Source organism: Mixophyes fleayi, chromosome 4 (genome assembly GCF_038048845.1).
Source record: "Mixophyes fleayi isolate aMixFle1 chromosome 4, aMixFle1.hap1, whole genome shotgun sequence".
NCBI classification, from domain to species: Eukaryota; Metazoa; Chordata; class Amphibia; order Anura; family Limnodynastidae; genus Mixophyes; species Mixophyes fleayi.
Window position 1 is genome coordinate 279147632 of NC_134405.1, and position 15087 is coordinate 279162718.

At 37.6% G+C, this 15087-nt stretch overlaps 1 protein-coding gene across 1 annotated transcript in view; it reads left to right on the forward strand.

Annotated features, from left to right (window-relative positions):
- CTNNA1 (catenin alpha 1) overlaps positions 1–6360 on the forward strand; it is a 93242-nt gene extending 86882 nt beyond the window's left edge. Inside the window, exon 18 of the mRNA XM_075209780.1 lies at positions 3266–6360. Within this exon, the coding sequence (XP_075065881.1) occupies positions 3266–3553 (288 nt within the window). The 3' untranslated portion in view covers positions 3554–6360. The remainder of the gene's footprint in view (positions 1–3265) is intronic.
- Positions 6361–15087: the final 8727 nt, after the last annotated feature.

Here is a 15087-nt window from a genome sequence, read left to right on the forward strand (position 1 = left end):
GTAATTATTTTGGAGGGGTGCCTTGAAAAAATTTGGAGACTCTAAGGGTGCCGTGAACTGCAAAAGTTTGGGAACCACTGCCCTAGCTCATGAACGTGGAGACTGTACAGTGTACTGCAATCCATGCCCTCCAAATGCGGACTCCATTGAATTCATTAGCACCCACAAATTTGAATTATCCCCATATTTTGTATCTCATTATAATATCTTAATCCACAAACAAAGCAATATCTAGTTTTTACACTTTAGAGCACAAGTATCAAATTTATTCTGCTTATTCTGCATTCTGTAAGAAATGCCCCTACCATCCATCCATTTCTACACAGAATTAATCTTTGTTCTGTTTGCAAAAGACAGCATCTTGCTGTGCAAGTATATGGACCATCCTTAAAATAAATAAAACAGGTTTATTTTCTTACATATTTTAAGGGCACGGCCGTATCCTTATATTAAGGCTGACTCTAGATAAATCTCATTCCACTGAGTTAATTTTGTGAAAGGATGGTGGTAGTGGTTTATAGAGTTTGAGGGGCTACATTTTAAAAAGTGTTAGTGTTATTATCCCTAAATCTGGCACGCCAACGGAGAACAGTCTCTGGCTGCTACAGGGGGGAAAAAATTATTTAAAAGAAATGCCGAATCTGTAATAGTGTAAAGTTGAAAATCTTTTTAAGACTAGCTGTTTGTTTGCTAGAATGCTATTGTTTCAGGGACGTGCCCTTGGGGAGGGGATTTCATAACCTTGTGCATGTCAAATAGCAGTTGGCTTCACTTGAGGGTAAAAGTATAGCTGACTTTTCCTCATTTTATATATTTTCTTCTGGAGCTTGATGGGAATTAGACATATTTGCCAACTACAAGAGGGCTGGGGTGCGTTTTGGCCTGTGGGGGCTCTGTCTAGTTTTATTAGCTCTGTTGGCTTAGAGAATCCATTTTAAATTTAACAAGATCTTTTTAACTGGCTCATTCATGTCTGTAGTTCAACATTACACAGTATTAACAATTGTCAGACAGGGAGCACTGAGACAACAGTGCCAAATGAACACCTCATTTCCTCCTTTCATAGTGTCTTGTTCCCGTCCTGAACACAGGATATGATTTATACATTGATCATGATTAGCTGACATATGTATACATAGTGTGGCCATAAGCTATCAGCTGCCACTTTCATACATAACATACAACCTCTACAGCTGCTGCTTGGAAGAATGTGCATTCATAGAGGTGAAAAGGAGGTGGAGGCAGCATGCATGTGGGAGAATGGTTACCAGCCTGTTCAGTAGATGAACAGCTGGTGCGCAGATCCTGCTGTAAAGCTCTTCCAGAACATGCTTTGCAGGTCTGGCCAGACTGGTGAGGAGCGTGAAGTCTGTTCACTCAGGGTATGGGAGACATTAACATGTTCTGCTATAAATATATGGGGGTAGTGAGATGGGATCTGATGAGGAGCAGACCGAAATGTGTTGTCATGGGCTCAGTATATACTGGGAGCAGAAAGTGATGAGACAGGATGAGGGCTACAAATTAGGGAGTGAGGAGTGATGGGGGTATCATTGGTGTCACAATGAGTGCAAGTGGGTTTCATAAGGAGCACAATACAACCCATGGGGTGGGTTGTATTGTTAATAGGATAAGGTCTTATTGTAAAAATAATCAGTGGGTTTATTAATCCCAAACTAATGAAGGAGAGTACTGATGTTCAAACTCTTGTTAAGCAGTAGTAAATACTAAATCCTCAATATGTTGTATGTTCAACCAAATCTTGGTACATTCACAAACTAGGCTCCAATATGTAGCTCCAAAGTTGTATACTCAAATTACCATCCATAAATAAGAACTGGTTGGGATGGATGTGGGGATTATCTTTTGTGCTACATAGCTGCTCACACCTTTAGTAGCATAGACTGAATGTGTGTATTCCAGTGAATTAGCAGCTCCACCATTGTGTGAGTGACAGCAATGTCACTCCATGATAGTGCTGAAACTGCAGCTAACCACAGGATGTGATGGTTTATCATGGTATATCAGGTTTTATCCTCCATAATCATTTATTGGAGTGTGAAGTTCTGATGGAATGAAAATTGGTAAAGATTTATGAAATCTTTATTTAGATGTTAGAGTTAATAATTTCAGGGAATATTTGCGCATTATCTCTATAATTGGAACAAAATTGGACTATTGTATCTTTCCTTCCAAAACTCATGACTGCTAATGTTCATAGGTGCTCCATTAACAAAATTAAAGTGGATGTTATTAAATGCAATTGGAATAGTAGATCTAAAAGTCCTAAGTCTAGTGCAGTCTTGTCATATTAGTGTTGATATCTGTAAATATGTTATACAATATATTTGTTACCACAATGGAAATTTTAAATTATTTTATTGGAAAGTTTGTTTTGTATTTTTGTTTTTTTTTTTTGCTTAACCCTTCCAACATATAACATGGGATACTTAAGTGCTTCAGGTGGCTTCATTGAAAAGGAGCCATTAGAAGCTGCAGTTCTTGAAAGATAGATCATTGCACAAAAAAATTCTGTTTATAAAGTTTTCCATTTAACACTGAAGCTCACTTATTTATTGGATACCACTGATATTCCCATGTAGAAGGGAGATGCACATAGGTGAGCCATGTAAGCTCAGGGAAATTGCCTTTGAGTTGGGTTCTTCTTCTGTTCTTTGTCAGCTCTCTGGTCTGAGGTTACAGGTCATATATTTACTACTGTTGCTGGCTAAGTGTGCTTTGTTGGGCATAATTTGCCAATTTCAAAAGAATCAATGGTAGTGATTTTTGAGACCACAAGTATACGTCTATTTTTGTAATAAAGTTAAATAATTCCAAATCACAGATTCAGCTAACAGGTAAGTGTCGCTGGATCCTAACATGATGCGTACATGCACTTCTGGTTAATATGGTACTGAAATATTTGCTTATTATATAAAAATAAGCAAAGATTTCAGACCGGGCATCGCCTTATAACCTCATAGCACAATGCTCTGGTGGCTATTAATTGAATCTCCCCCTGAACATGTTTTTTTATGTTTTGTTAAATGCAAGAAATAGAAATTGACTTTCTCTATCCAGTCTTCCTGCTGTCTATATGAACTTAAAAGCATTGCCTGTTTGCTTGGGAATATTTGTCATTTAGAATTTAGAACACTGTGGAATGTAAAGCTTTATAGAAACTTAAATTTTTATTAAACCTACTGCAGATAGGTTTACTTTGATAAGATTATGTACTTAAAGCTTGTTATCTCAAATATTGTAGGTTGACAGTGCCATGTCCCTGATTCAAGCTGCCAAGAACTTAATGAATGCTGTGGTGCAAACAGTTAAGGCATCCTATGTGGCCTCTACCAAGTACCACAAATCACAAGGAATGGCATCCTTAAATCTCCCTGCAGTTTCCTGGAAGATGAAAGCCCCAGAGAAAAAGCCTCTTGTCAAGAGAGAAAAACAGAATGAGACCCAAACCAAAATAAAACGTGCATCTCAAAAGAAATTTGTTAACCCTGTGCAAGCACTTAGTGAGTTTAAAGTCATGGATAGCATATGAGCGGTTATATATTTTTCTTTTTAATTGTTGAAAGTATATTTACATGATGTAATTTTAATTTTGCATTTCTTCAGTTTTCTAGTAAAATTAGATCTAATCTGTGCTAATCAAGCTATTGGTGGCAAGTATTAGGGAAAACAGAAAAGTCTCATAAAAAATGTAAAATTCAATTGAAAGTGATGTGCATAGCTTTTAGATCATACTGTCAATATGAAAGATTTATAGAAATACATACCGTTTTTACCAATGTTCACCTTATATTTGAAGTATTTTAAAATATACTTATTACTCAAATATTTAAAAGACAAATGCATTCTGTTCTATGCCGGAGAATGTGGGTTCACATGTTAAGTGCATTTTTTTTTTTTTCAATACAGATGAATGTTGCATGGCAAACAAAAATGATATTGTTTTGTGCAGACTATATCCCAAGGTTTAGTAGTCTTTAAATGCTTCATGCATGGCAAAAAATGTATTTCTTTCAATTATTGTGCACAAACATTTTTCAATTCTTTGCATTTGCCTATGCCCAATTTTTCAAGACTGATTGTTATTTGACTTACTAGATTTAGGGGTATATTTACTAAACTGCGGGTTTGAAAAAGTGGAGATATTGCCTATAGCAACTATTCAGATTCTAGCTGTAATTTTGTAGAATACACTACATAAATGTCTCCACCTTTTTCAAAGCTGCAGTTCAGTAAATATACCCTTTAGCCTTATTTAGGTCATTATTTTTTTTTATTAAAATGACACTAGATCAAAAGTATATTCTTTTTTTTTCCTAGTTGAGACAAGTGTGAGATAGTTGCACAAGTCATGACAGTAAACATAAAGTACACTGTGACTCTATTCATTTTTACATGTGTTATCCTGTTAGCAAGAATATGAGCATTGTGTTAATAAGGATGTTTGAGTGCATCATCATCACCAGCTATTTATATAGCGCCACTAATTCCGCAGCGCTGTACAGAGAACTCTCTCACATCAGTCCCTGCCCCATTGGAGCTTACAGTCTAAATTCCCTGACACACAGGCTAGGGCAGACTAGGGTCAATTTGATAGCAGCCAAGTAACCTACCAGTATGTTTTTGGAGTTTGGGAGGAAACCCACGCAAACACGTGCTTCTTTTGCCTTTAAGACAGTTGTCTTTGATATTTAATTCCATATTATGGGGTATTTTTAATTATGATCTGCTTTTTATTTTACATAACCTAAAATACAGAATGTTTAGAGTTGGAATTGCCTCCAACACATAGCTCTCTCTGCCCTGCGGGCAATCATGCTATCCACACTTTATTTGAAATGAAGCTAGATTGTATTTCAGATAGAAAGTTAAAATGTGATTCTAATTTGTATTTGATGTATCTTGCCTGGAGCTGGAGTAAGAATTGTAACCGACTCCATAAACCTCTGCCTGAACATGATTTTTGATCAGAGCTGAATGTTTTTTTCAAAGTTAAGATTAGACTATACTGTTTGTAGGCACTCTAATCAGGCTTATATTCAGGGTTATTAAAAATAAATATATATTTCTTCCTAATAGGAGCAAGTTGTAATTTAATTTTCTTTTCAATCAAGCACTTTTATATTATGCTACTAAACTACATGGCCAAAAGTATGTGAACACCCAAATAACACATTCATGTGTTATTTTTTGAATATTTCATTCCAAAACCATGGGCATTAAATATGGAGTTGTTGCTTTTGCTGCTATAATGGCCTCCACTCTTCTAGGAAGGCTTTCCACTAGATTGTGGAACATGACTGCAAGAATTTGCATTCATTTAGCCTTAAGAGCATTAGTGAGGTCAAGCACTGATGTTGTTGGCTCACCACTTTTTGATGGACCTCACTTTGAGCTCAGGGACATGCTAAACAAGAAATGGCCTTCCCTAATCTGTTGCTACGAAGTTGGAAGCACACAATTCTCCAGAGTGTTATTGTATTATGTAGCATTAGGATTACCCTTCACTGTCTGGAGTTAAGGGGCCCAGGCCAAACCATGAAAAACATATTTTGACCATTATCCTCCATCAACAAACTTCAGTTGACCGTACGCACTCGGGTAGGAAGTGTTCTCAGGGCATCTGCCAAACATGGATTGGTCCGTCAGACTGCCAGAGGGTGAATTGTGATTCGTCACTCCAGAGATTGCATTTCCACTGCTATAGAGTCCAATGGCGATGTGCTTTACACCACTTTAGTCAAAAGTTGGTATCGCTCATGGTAATCTGAGGCTTATGTGCAGCTGCTCGGCCATGGAAACCCAATCCTTGAGGCTCGCAATAAACTATTCTTGTGCTGACTTTGCTTCCAGAGACAGTTTGGAATTCAGTAGTGAATGTGGCAACCGAAGATGGATGCATTTTATGAGCTAAACACTTCAATACTCTGCAGTCCCATTCAGTGATGGCCTACCACTTTGCAACTGAGCTGTTGTTGTTCCTAGACGTTTGTTTTACAATTACAGCACTTACATTTGACTTGGGCATCTCTTGAAGGGCATTCATTGGACAATGTGACCTGTTCACATTCTACTCTGACTATGGAGATTGCATGGCTGTATGCTTAATTTTTTTGCACCTGTTTGTAATGGGTGTGGCTGAAATGGCCAAACATACTAAATAGAAGGGGTATCCACATACTTTTGACCATGTACATTGGTGCAGCAGTTCTTGCATGAATTTGTAAACCTTTTATAAAGCTTTGATAAAACTTTTTGAAAGAGTATAATGCAAAACATCTAATTTCTATGCTCACAATAAAGTAGCCTTTATATTAATAAAGTAGTGTTGTTTCCTTATCTGTCTCTTTGACTTTCACTATACTTTTGTTTCTGTCAATTTATTTTCTAATTTGTTCGTCAGTGTCTTTACATTCGATATGCTGCAGCTACTGGTGACATCACTCAAGACAGGGTCATAAGTCTAACACAGTATTTGCCTGCAGCCTTATATATCTAGCCCCAAGACAAGACCATGTTTCTTTGTGTGCTATGACTGTGTTCAGGATTTACAATCTACATGTACTCCTTTTGTTGGGCCATACATAAACAAATGTAATAATACACATTCTATATAAAGCCATGTGTTGCCACCACTCATACACATTACAGTGATAAAATAATATCTTAATTAAAAAAAGACTAATGAAAATTAACATATGAAGAGACAGTAAAGAATTGTTTGAATAACTTCAATTTTTACTTACAGGGAAAATTAGAGGGAAGTATTTAAATCTGTATCTGTCCTCAGAGTGCTAATTTAACTTGACATGCATAAATCCTTAGATCTGTACTGTGTGTCTTTGAATTAAATGACTATGAAATAAAGTCTTGTTTAGCCTGAATGACTGAGAGAAGACAACAGCGCTGTCTCAGCCATCCCATATTATAATGTAGGCCTTTAAAGGCTACTTCCACTTTCTAAAAAGTTGTTTAAAAATGAACTTCCTCTGCACTAAAGGGACCCACTCTGCAAAGATGGACCTAATTAGCAGTGCAGGCTGATTTGGTTTAATGTTTCATCTTATCAAATGACAGTCTATATAAGTGACTCTGCTCTGATAATATTCGTATCCACCAGCCCACACCAGTGGGGAAAAAAAGAGGGAGGTGAAAAATAAGAACTATTAAACAGACGCTGGATGTCTTCAGTAGTGAGAAACTAGAGAACACTAATAAAATATAACCTACTGCTGCCCATTCATGGGTGTTTGCTAACATGCTTCCCAACATTTCAAAACTGAGACAGTTCAGGAGTGGCACAATCCATTCGACTGTATTCTGATTCACTCAAACAAAGCCACCTAAATTGTGAAAGTTCATCCAGAAGTTGTGAAGCCTGACCCTAGATATCAGAACTGTCCTGCTTTCATTGCTGGTGGGTATGTTGTATGGTGTATCGTGTAACAGATGACCCTCCAAATATAACAGTGCAGTGGGTTAAAAACAAGTCGACCGACCAAAGTCTTGATCCTGGATCACACAGGAGCTTTAGTGTGAGGATTTACAGCATAGCACAACAATACAGGTGAACACCCAACCAAAGCAATGCAGAAACTTGCATAGGATATATTGGCTCCTACAGTGGAGAGGTGTGAGACTTCCACCTTCCCAAAACACCAGCCAAGACTGAACTGAATTTGAGCCCTTAAATATTCCCAAACTCCTTTCCTATGATAAATGGGTAGAATGTATAACTCCCAAGTGGTTAACCCTTCCTCAGATGTGGCAGTTTTTCTTTTCAGTAATATTTTGGGCCAGGGTGTGTTCAGCATTTCCATTTTACGTTAAAATGTTTAACGGCTGATATCTTTACTTCCTTTAACCTCTTTACCTTATATTAACCATTCCTGAATAAATGGCACAACACCTTAGTGTGGCAAAAATTAACAGAGTTTATTATTGAACGTATGGTGGAGAAAAAAGAGCAGTCATATCAACATCCGCCAGGCAAACCAGGATGCCCCAGCATTAACCATGGGACACCCGCAGATGAGGGACAACCAACACACCCCGGGCGCACATATCTACCTTATATGGGGCATTCGCCCCGGGCACTACAAAACCTGCAACCTTTCTGGGCTAGCGTAATGCAACCACAAACTGACACGCACGGGTGGTACTTGGACCGAGACTAGCTGAATCCATCGAAGAGAGGCGGGTTAAAGGTGACCGCTACGCTAATTTGTGCCCTAACCACTGACCATTGACTGCACTGCATTTTCTGGCCAAGCCCGGAGCCCTAGGACCTGAGGACCACCACCAATCTACCCTATCGATGCTATAGAAGGGGGTTCTAAAATCCAATGAGCGGGTGCTCAAACTGCAAGCCACTTAGAGAGCGAGTGAACCAGACTACCACAGTACTACCTTTCTTCCTGACCTATCCAATAAACCACTACCGAACCCAGAAATGGAAATGGGTCCTTTGCTGCCGAATGTAACGCAACCCAATGAACGTATGAGTGTCCAAGCACCCTGTCGAAGTCAGCAAATTGGATAAAGTCATTTCAATTAATATCTAGCAAACTTGGTTGTTTTTGTTAGCAAATATGCGTAGAGCACGCTACGGCGTGGAAGGGCGTATCCAGCCACAACACGTGGCAATAACAATTTTTACACTTTTTATATACATTCGCACAAACACACACATTTGTAATTAGTACACAATACACATTAATTGTAGTTACAACACATAGTTATAACACTTTACATCAGATTTATTTAAATACATAAAATTTGCAACATTTATAAAAATGACCTTCAACACCACAGATAATGTAGTGTATCATACAAGGAGTAAGATTGACAATAGAATCTATGATCCTCTGGTACACAATGCTCTTAAAGAATCATCTTCATATGGTATTTACATTCCATTTCAAATAAAGCAAACCTTGTGACCAAACGTGCAAATTTGGAGCAGTTCACAAAAGTGTAGATTATATTAGCAAAACTCTGTGCATTTCTCTTGGCAGAATGGAAATTCAAGAGTGAGACATATTCATTCAAACGTATCCAGCCTGTGGTTTAACGAAAACACTAACAGAAATGATCCCTTGTTGGAATATATTCAAAAAGTCTCAATATTCATGCCCATATAGCGATGGTAGCTTCATATAGAGTCACACTGGTAATGTGTATAAATCGCAAATTCCCGTTTTGCATATGTATGCTCACCATACGTTTAGGAGAGAGGTCGTCTGTTCATTTGTGCGGCTTCACAAGCCTTCCTGTATATACCCGTCTCTTTCATCCACCGTATGTAGTGGGGCACTTATCGGACCAAGTGTACGCTGTTGAAAAACCCCGGGGTCACTTCACCGCTATAGCCGTTTCCTCAGAAGCTAAATGAATCCCAAGATGTGTCCAAAGTATTCAAATGCACCTGCGGGTCTCCAATTAGTCGTTTAATTACATTCAGTCCCGGATAACCACATAACTTTGTTAGTTTATAACTCCGGAACTGGCAAGCGTATGCAAGCCGCAGTAAATTAGAATAAGGTCTCTGTCTAAACATTACTATCACAAAATGTAATGGTGTTGAAGGTCATTTTTATAAATGTTGCATATTTTATGTATTTAAATAAATCTGATGTAAAGTGTTATAACTAGCGCCCCTGATTATCTTTTATTGTTTTGCTTTTGGTCTAGGCTTGTATCCTAGTTCTTTTTAGGGGCAGCTGTTTTATACACAGCAGGTCTTATCCTAGAGCCCTTTTCTGTATTGTATAGTCTGCTTCTGTTCTACTAACTCTGGGCTGCTCTGGTCTGTCTTTCAATTTATTGTTGATTTGTATATTTATTTTGTTTGTGCCGACCCATTTTCCTCACTCACTATGGCACCTTTGAAGTGCATAGCTGATAGATTGGTAAGGATATGTACTCTCTCCTCTCAAGTGGATCCAAAACCGAAAGAAATAATATCAGATAGAGGCATAGAGATGAGTTATCTTTTTTTCCAAATTGGAATCACTCTGCCTTTCTGAAACTAGACATTGGTGGAACTCAGCCACCTTACAAAAATACTTAGACATCGGTATTATACCCAGAGGGTTACGTGTGTTTATATCTTCCTCATTTCAAGATGACAGCAGTTTCACTGGGGAATGGAAGAGTGTTCTTGACAACTGCTCTTTTAACCTAATGAGACTGCTGGTTAAGTATAGGAATAGCAAGTTTGAGTCCACACAATTAGAGATAGAAAAAATACAGGAGTCACTTCAAAAGTTTGAGTCCTTTGAAGGCGTTTAAGAACGAGATAATAAAATCAATAAAAAAATTATTGATTTTGAAAACTCATTAATAGTACGGAAAGACATGAAATTAAAACGAGATAAGGAAGATTACGATGAAGATAGAGTCAGGACTTATAACAGAAATTTGAGAAACTCCTCCCCGGGCAGGAGGAAAGGCTCAACGAATGGAAGGAAGTGGTTTCCTAAATATTCAGATAGATCTATGTCTCCCAGGAGAACTAGGTTACCTTTAGTCGCCAATAAAACCCGGACTCTAGGAGATGCATCTAGAAATAAAACTCATAGACCACCCACTTCTCCAGATCCACTATCAAATAGGATGTCTAGAAATTACAATGAAAATATAGATAGGGATAGCCCCAAACATACTAATTACTCTTATTCCAATAGAAATGAGAAAACTAAGGACCGCCCACAAGTTGAGTTTGAGAAAAAAGATTACCAATCTAGAGGTTCCCGATATAGCATTTTAGACTCATATGAAGAAACGGATACACGATTATATAATAAAAAATCTCCCCCTGAGACGCCAAATGCCTCTTTTTTAGGGAGAGGCTCCCCCCCAAATCATTACCATCAAGGAAGCCAGGGACGAAATTTTTCAAAAAGATCAAGAGGAAGCAAAACAGAGGATCCAGGGGAGGGACCCTCAAATCAGGCCAAAAATATAAAACTAAATTAACCGGTAAAGGAATTTTTAATTTATCCTCCTCTAACTCAATCTGAACTGAGACTCCTCCAAAAAGGTTTGAAGTTCGCACCGACGAATAAACCAAATCTATTCAATCTTTTTGTTGATCTTAATAGATTTGTACGGTCACTTAGCAGGAAACGTTATTTTGCAAGTAAGGCTATTAAGGGAATGTCTGATGACGTTATACCTATTATATTAGATAAGGAAGACCAAACAGCTCTCTCTTGCTTAGAGTCACTCGAAGAGGAGAATGGTACTTTAGATTATATGTCACCAGTGAATATATTTGATATCAATACTTCATCTAAGGTGGAGAAATTTAAGAGACAATCAAATTTCTACCCCCTTCAGTTCAAAGGACCACTAATAGATAGCTTCTATAAAAAAAAACATAGAGGATTTTAGAACACTCTGTGAAAAATCTACTAATGAATATAATAGAGACAATTTGTCCTCTTTAAAGAGAAAAGCCCTCAAAGACCTGGTTGCTGATCAGGGGATTATAATTAAACCAGCTGACAAGGAAGGGGGTCTGGTCATACAAGATAGGCTAGATTACCATAGGGAAGCGTTGAGACAATTGGAAGATCCCAACTCCTATATAAAGTTAAAAAGTGACCCTACTAAGGTATATCAACAAGCCCTAAAAAACCTATTAAAAGATGCTCTTGAGGAGGGTGCAATTTCAAAAGACATTATGGGCTATATTTATAATCAATACCCGGTGGTTCCCACCTACTACCATTTGCCCAAGATCCATAAGACCCTGAGTAACCCACCCGGGAGACCTATAATCTTGGGCATCGGGTCCCTGACAAGCAACCTCTCCTCTTTTGTAGACCATTACCTCCAACCTATTGTCTCTACCTTAAGATCCCATATTAAGGATACCACGAGTTTCTTGAGAATGATCCAGGGTATAGCATGGAAGCCAATTTATTATTTCCTTACATGTGACGTACTATCTTTATACTCGAACATCCCTCACGCCTTAGGATTGAATGCCATTAAGGTCTTTTTGGATAAGCAAGAACATCTAGATATCTGTTTGAAAAACTTTTTACAGTCTGCCATCAAATTTATTTTATATCATAATTACTTTCTGTTTGACTCAACTTATTATCTTCAGACCCTCTGGACGGCCATGGGGACCAGGTTCGCCCCTAGTTATGCAAATCTCTACATGGGCCTCTTTGAGGAGTCCCATGTGTGGGATTCAGCATTTGGGGGGAGCCCGGTCCTTTATGGGCGCTACATAGATGACATGTTTTTCATCTGGGATGGTGATCAGCAGTCCATCTCTCATTTTGTCTCTCATTTAAACTCCAACCCGTTTGGTCTAAAATTTACCAGTAATCACCATCAATCTAAGATTCATTTTTTAGATATATTTTTAAGTATTTATCAGGATAAGATTGTGACTGAAAATCACATGAAGGAAGTAGATACGTGTAATTATTTACATTTTTCCAGTGGCCATCATAGAACCTGGAAAACGAATATCCCTAAAGGCCAATTTTTAAGGATACGGAGGAACTGCTCCAGGCAGGAAGAATATGAGACGCATGCGGCAATATTATATAAATCATTTGTAGAGTTGGGCTATCCAAGCCATATTTTAGATAAAGCCTATGACGAAGCTATGAAACTTGACAGATGTAAACTTTTGAAAGATTCTGGCAGACGTGTTTCGAAGGATAGATCTTTGGTCTTTGTAACTCAATATAACAGTTACGCTAAACAAATCAAACAAATTGTTCATAAGAATGCGTCCCTTTTGGAACTTGATGATTATATCGGACATATGATTGAGAAGAACGAAATAACAGTCTTTAGAAGAGCGAGGAACTTAAAAGAGAGATTGGCTCCAAGTTTTTATAAAGGGAAAAATAAGACTTCTGCCCCAGTTTAAATCTCACATGCAGAAAGATGGCTTAGTAGAGGAAAGGGATTTTTCAAATGTGGGAAATTAAAATGTATGTCATGTGTATATGCAGACCACAAAGCCACGGATTTCACCTCTTTTACATCAGGGGAAACATTTCCTATTGAAAAAACCCTCGACTGTCAATCAACCTTTATAATCTATGCTATTAGTTGCAAGTGCGGAAAACAATATATCGGCGCACGATTAGAACTTTGGGAGTACGCTTCCGAGAACACTATCGAAACATAATGAGGAACTTAAGGTCACATTCCCTATCGGACCACATTAATGTGTGTCAGGGCACCAAGCTGTCAGGTCTATTGGTAAAAGCTATAGAACAGATAAATGTTACAAACAGAGGGGGCGATAGGTTCAACCTCCTCTGTAGACGTGAAGCCTACTGGATTTTTAAATTAAAAACTCTGTCACCAAATGGCCTCAATGATTGTATAGAGTTAAATAATTTGTGATCTGGTTTATATAGATAGGTTTTGGTATAATTTGATGTGTTTATATTACTAAACTTCTCAATTATAACCATATTACCTTGTAGCAAGGGAATAGAATGTAAGTCCAATTCTCTAGCTAAGCAAGGTTCAATGAGGTTAAAACCAGGAGGGGGGACCTCTCGAGACTGTAGTGTGGGAGGCTAAGCTATATATGTTTTTAGTTATTATCTTCTTTATATTAATTTTTAATAATTTTTATATTAGTCTTTTATTATTATTTCCATTTACTAATACTTGTTCAACAATGATATATTTTTCTGCATTTGAGGACAAAAATGAGAGAACAGCGCTATCAGTAAGACAGAATTGAATAAGTCCGGAATTTGGACATGTTGCCTTCAGTGGCTTTATAAGGAGAATAAGAACTAAATGATTTCTATCTCTATTTTTATACAATAGTTTTTATTTGTTTACTTTGTATACTTATATATATTTTTTTAATACTCCAATAGAGGAGATAAGATTAGGATTGCTCTATGTATGAGTAATATGAATCGGCACTATTATGGATGCATGTAAATTTATTTATCTTTTTTTCTACTTGAAGTTAGTTGCCGAAATATGTATATTTTTATGCAGCATATGCTTATGATGAAATAAATTTTGTGATAGTAATGTTTAGACAGAGACCTTATTCTAATTTACTGCGGCTTGCATACGCTTGCCAGTTGCGGAGTTATAAACTAACAAAGTTATGTGGTTATCCGGGACTGAACGTAATTAAACGACTAATTGGAGACCCGCAGGTGCATTTGAATACTTTGGACACATCTTGGGATTCATTTAGCTTCTGAGTAAACGGCTATAGCCGAGAAACACGTCAAGCTTGCCAAATACCGGCTTTTACCAGCGGTGAAGTGACCCCAGGGTTTTTCAACAGCGTACACTTGGTCCGATAAGTGCCCCACTACATATGGTGAATGAAAGAGACGGGTATATACAGGAAGGCTTGTGAAGCTGCACAAAGGAACAGACGACCTCTCTCCTAAACGTATGGTGAGCTCCACACAGGCTGTGGTTTGCTAGTGGGTCTTTTCAATTATATGCAGTTTGCTGGATAGTGCTGGTTGGAGTAACGGTTCATTCAATTGGACCTGTTGATTGTACATATGCAAAATGGGAATTTGCGATTTGTACACATTACCGGTGTGACTCTATATGAAGCTTCCATCGCTATATGGGCATGAATATTGAGACTTTTTGAATATATTCCAACAAGGGATCATTTCTGTTAGTGTTTTCGTTAAACCACAGGCTGGATACGTTTGAATGAATATGTCTCATTCTTGAATTTCCATTCTGCCAAGAGAAATATATGCCAACAGAAACGCACCGAGTTTTGCTAATATAATCGACACTTTTGTGAACTGCTCCAAATTTGCACGTTTGGTTACAAGGGTTGCTTTATTTGAAATGGAATGTAAATACCATATGAAGATGATTCTTTAAGAGCATTGTGTACCAGAGGATCATAGATTCTACTGTCAATCTTACCCCTTGTATGATACACTACATTATCTGTGGTGTTGAAGGTCATTTTTATAAATGTTGCATATTTTATGTATTTAAATAAATCTGATGTGAAGTGTTATAACTAGCGCCCCTGATTATCTTTTATTATTTTGCTTTTGGTCTAGG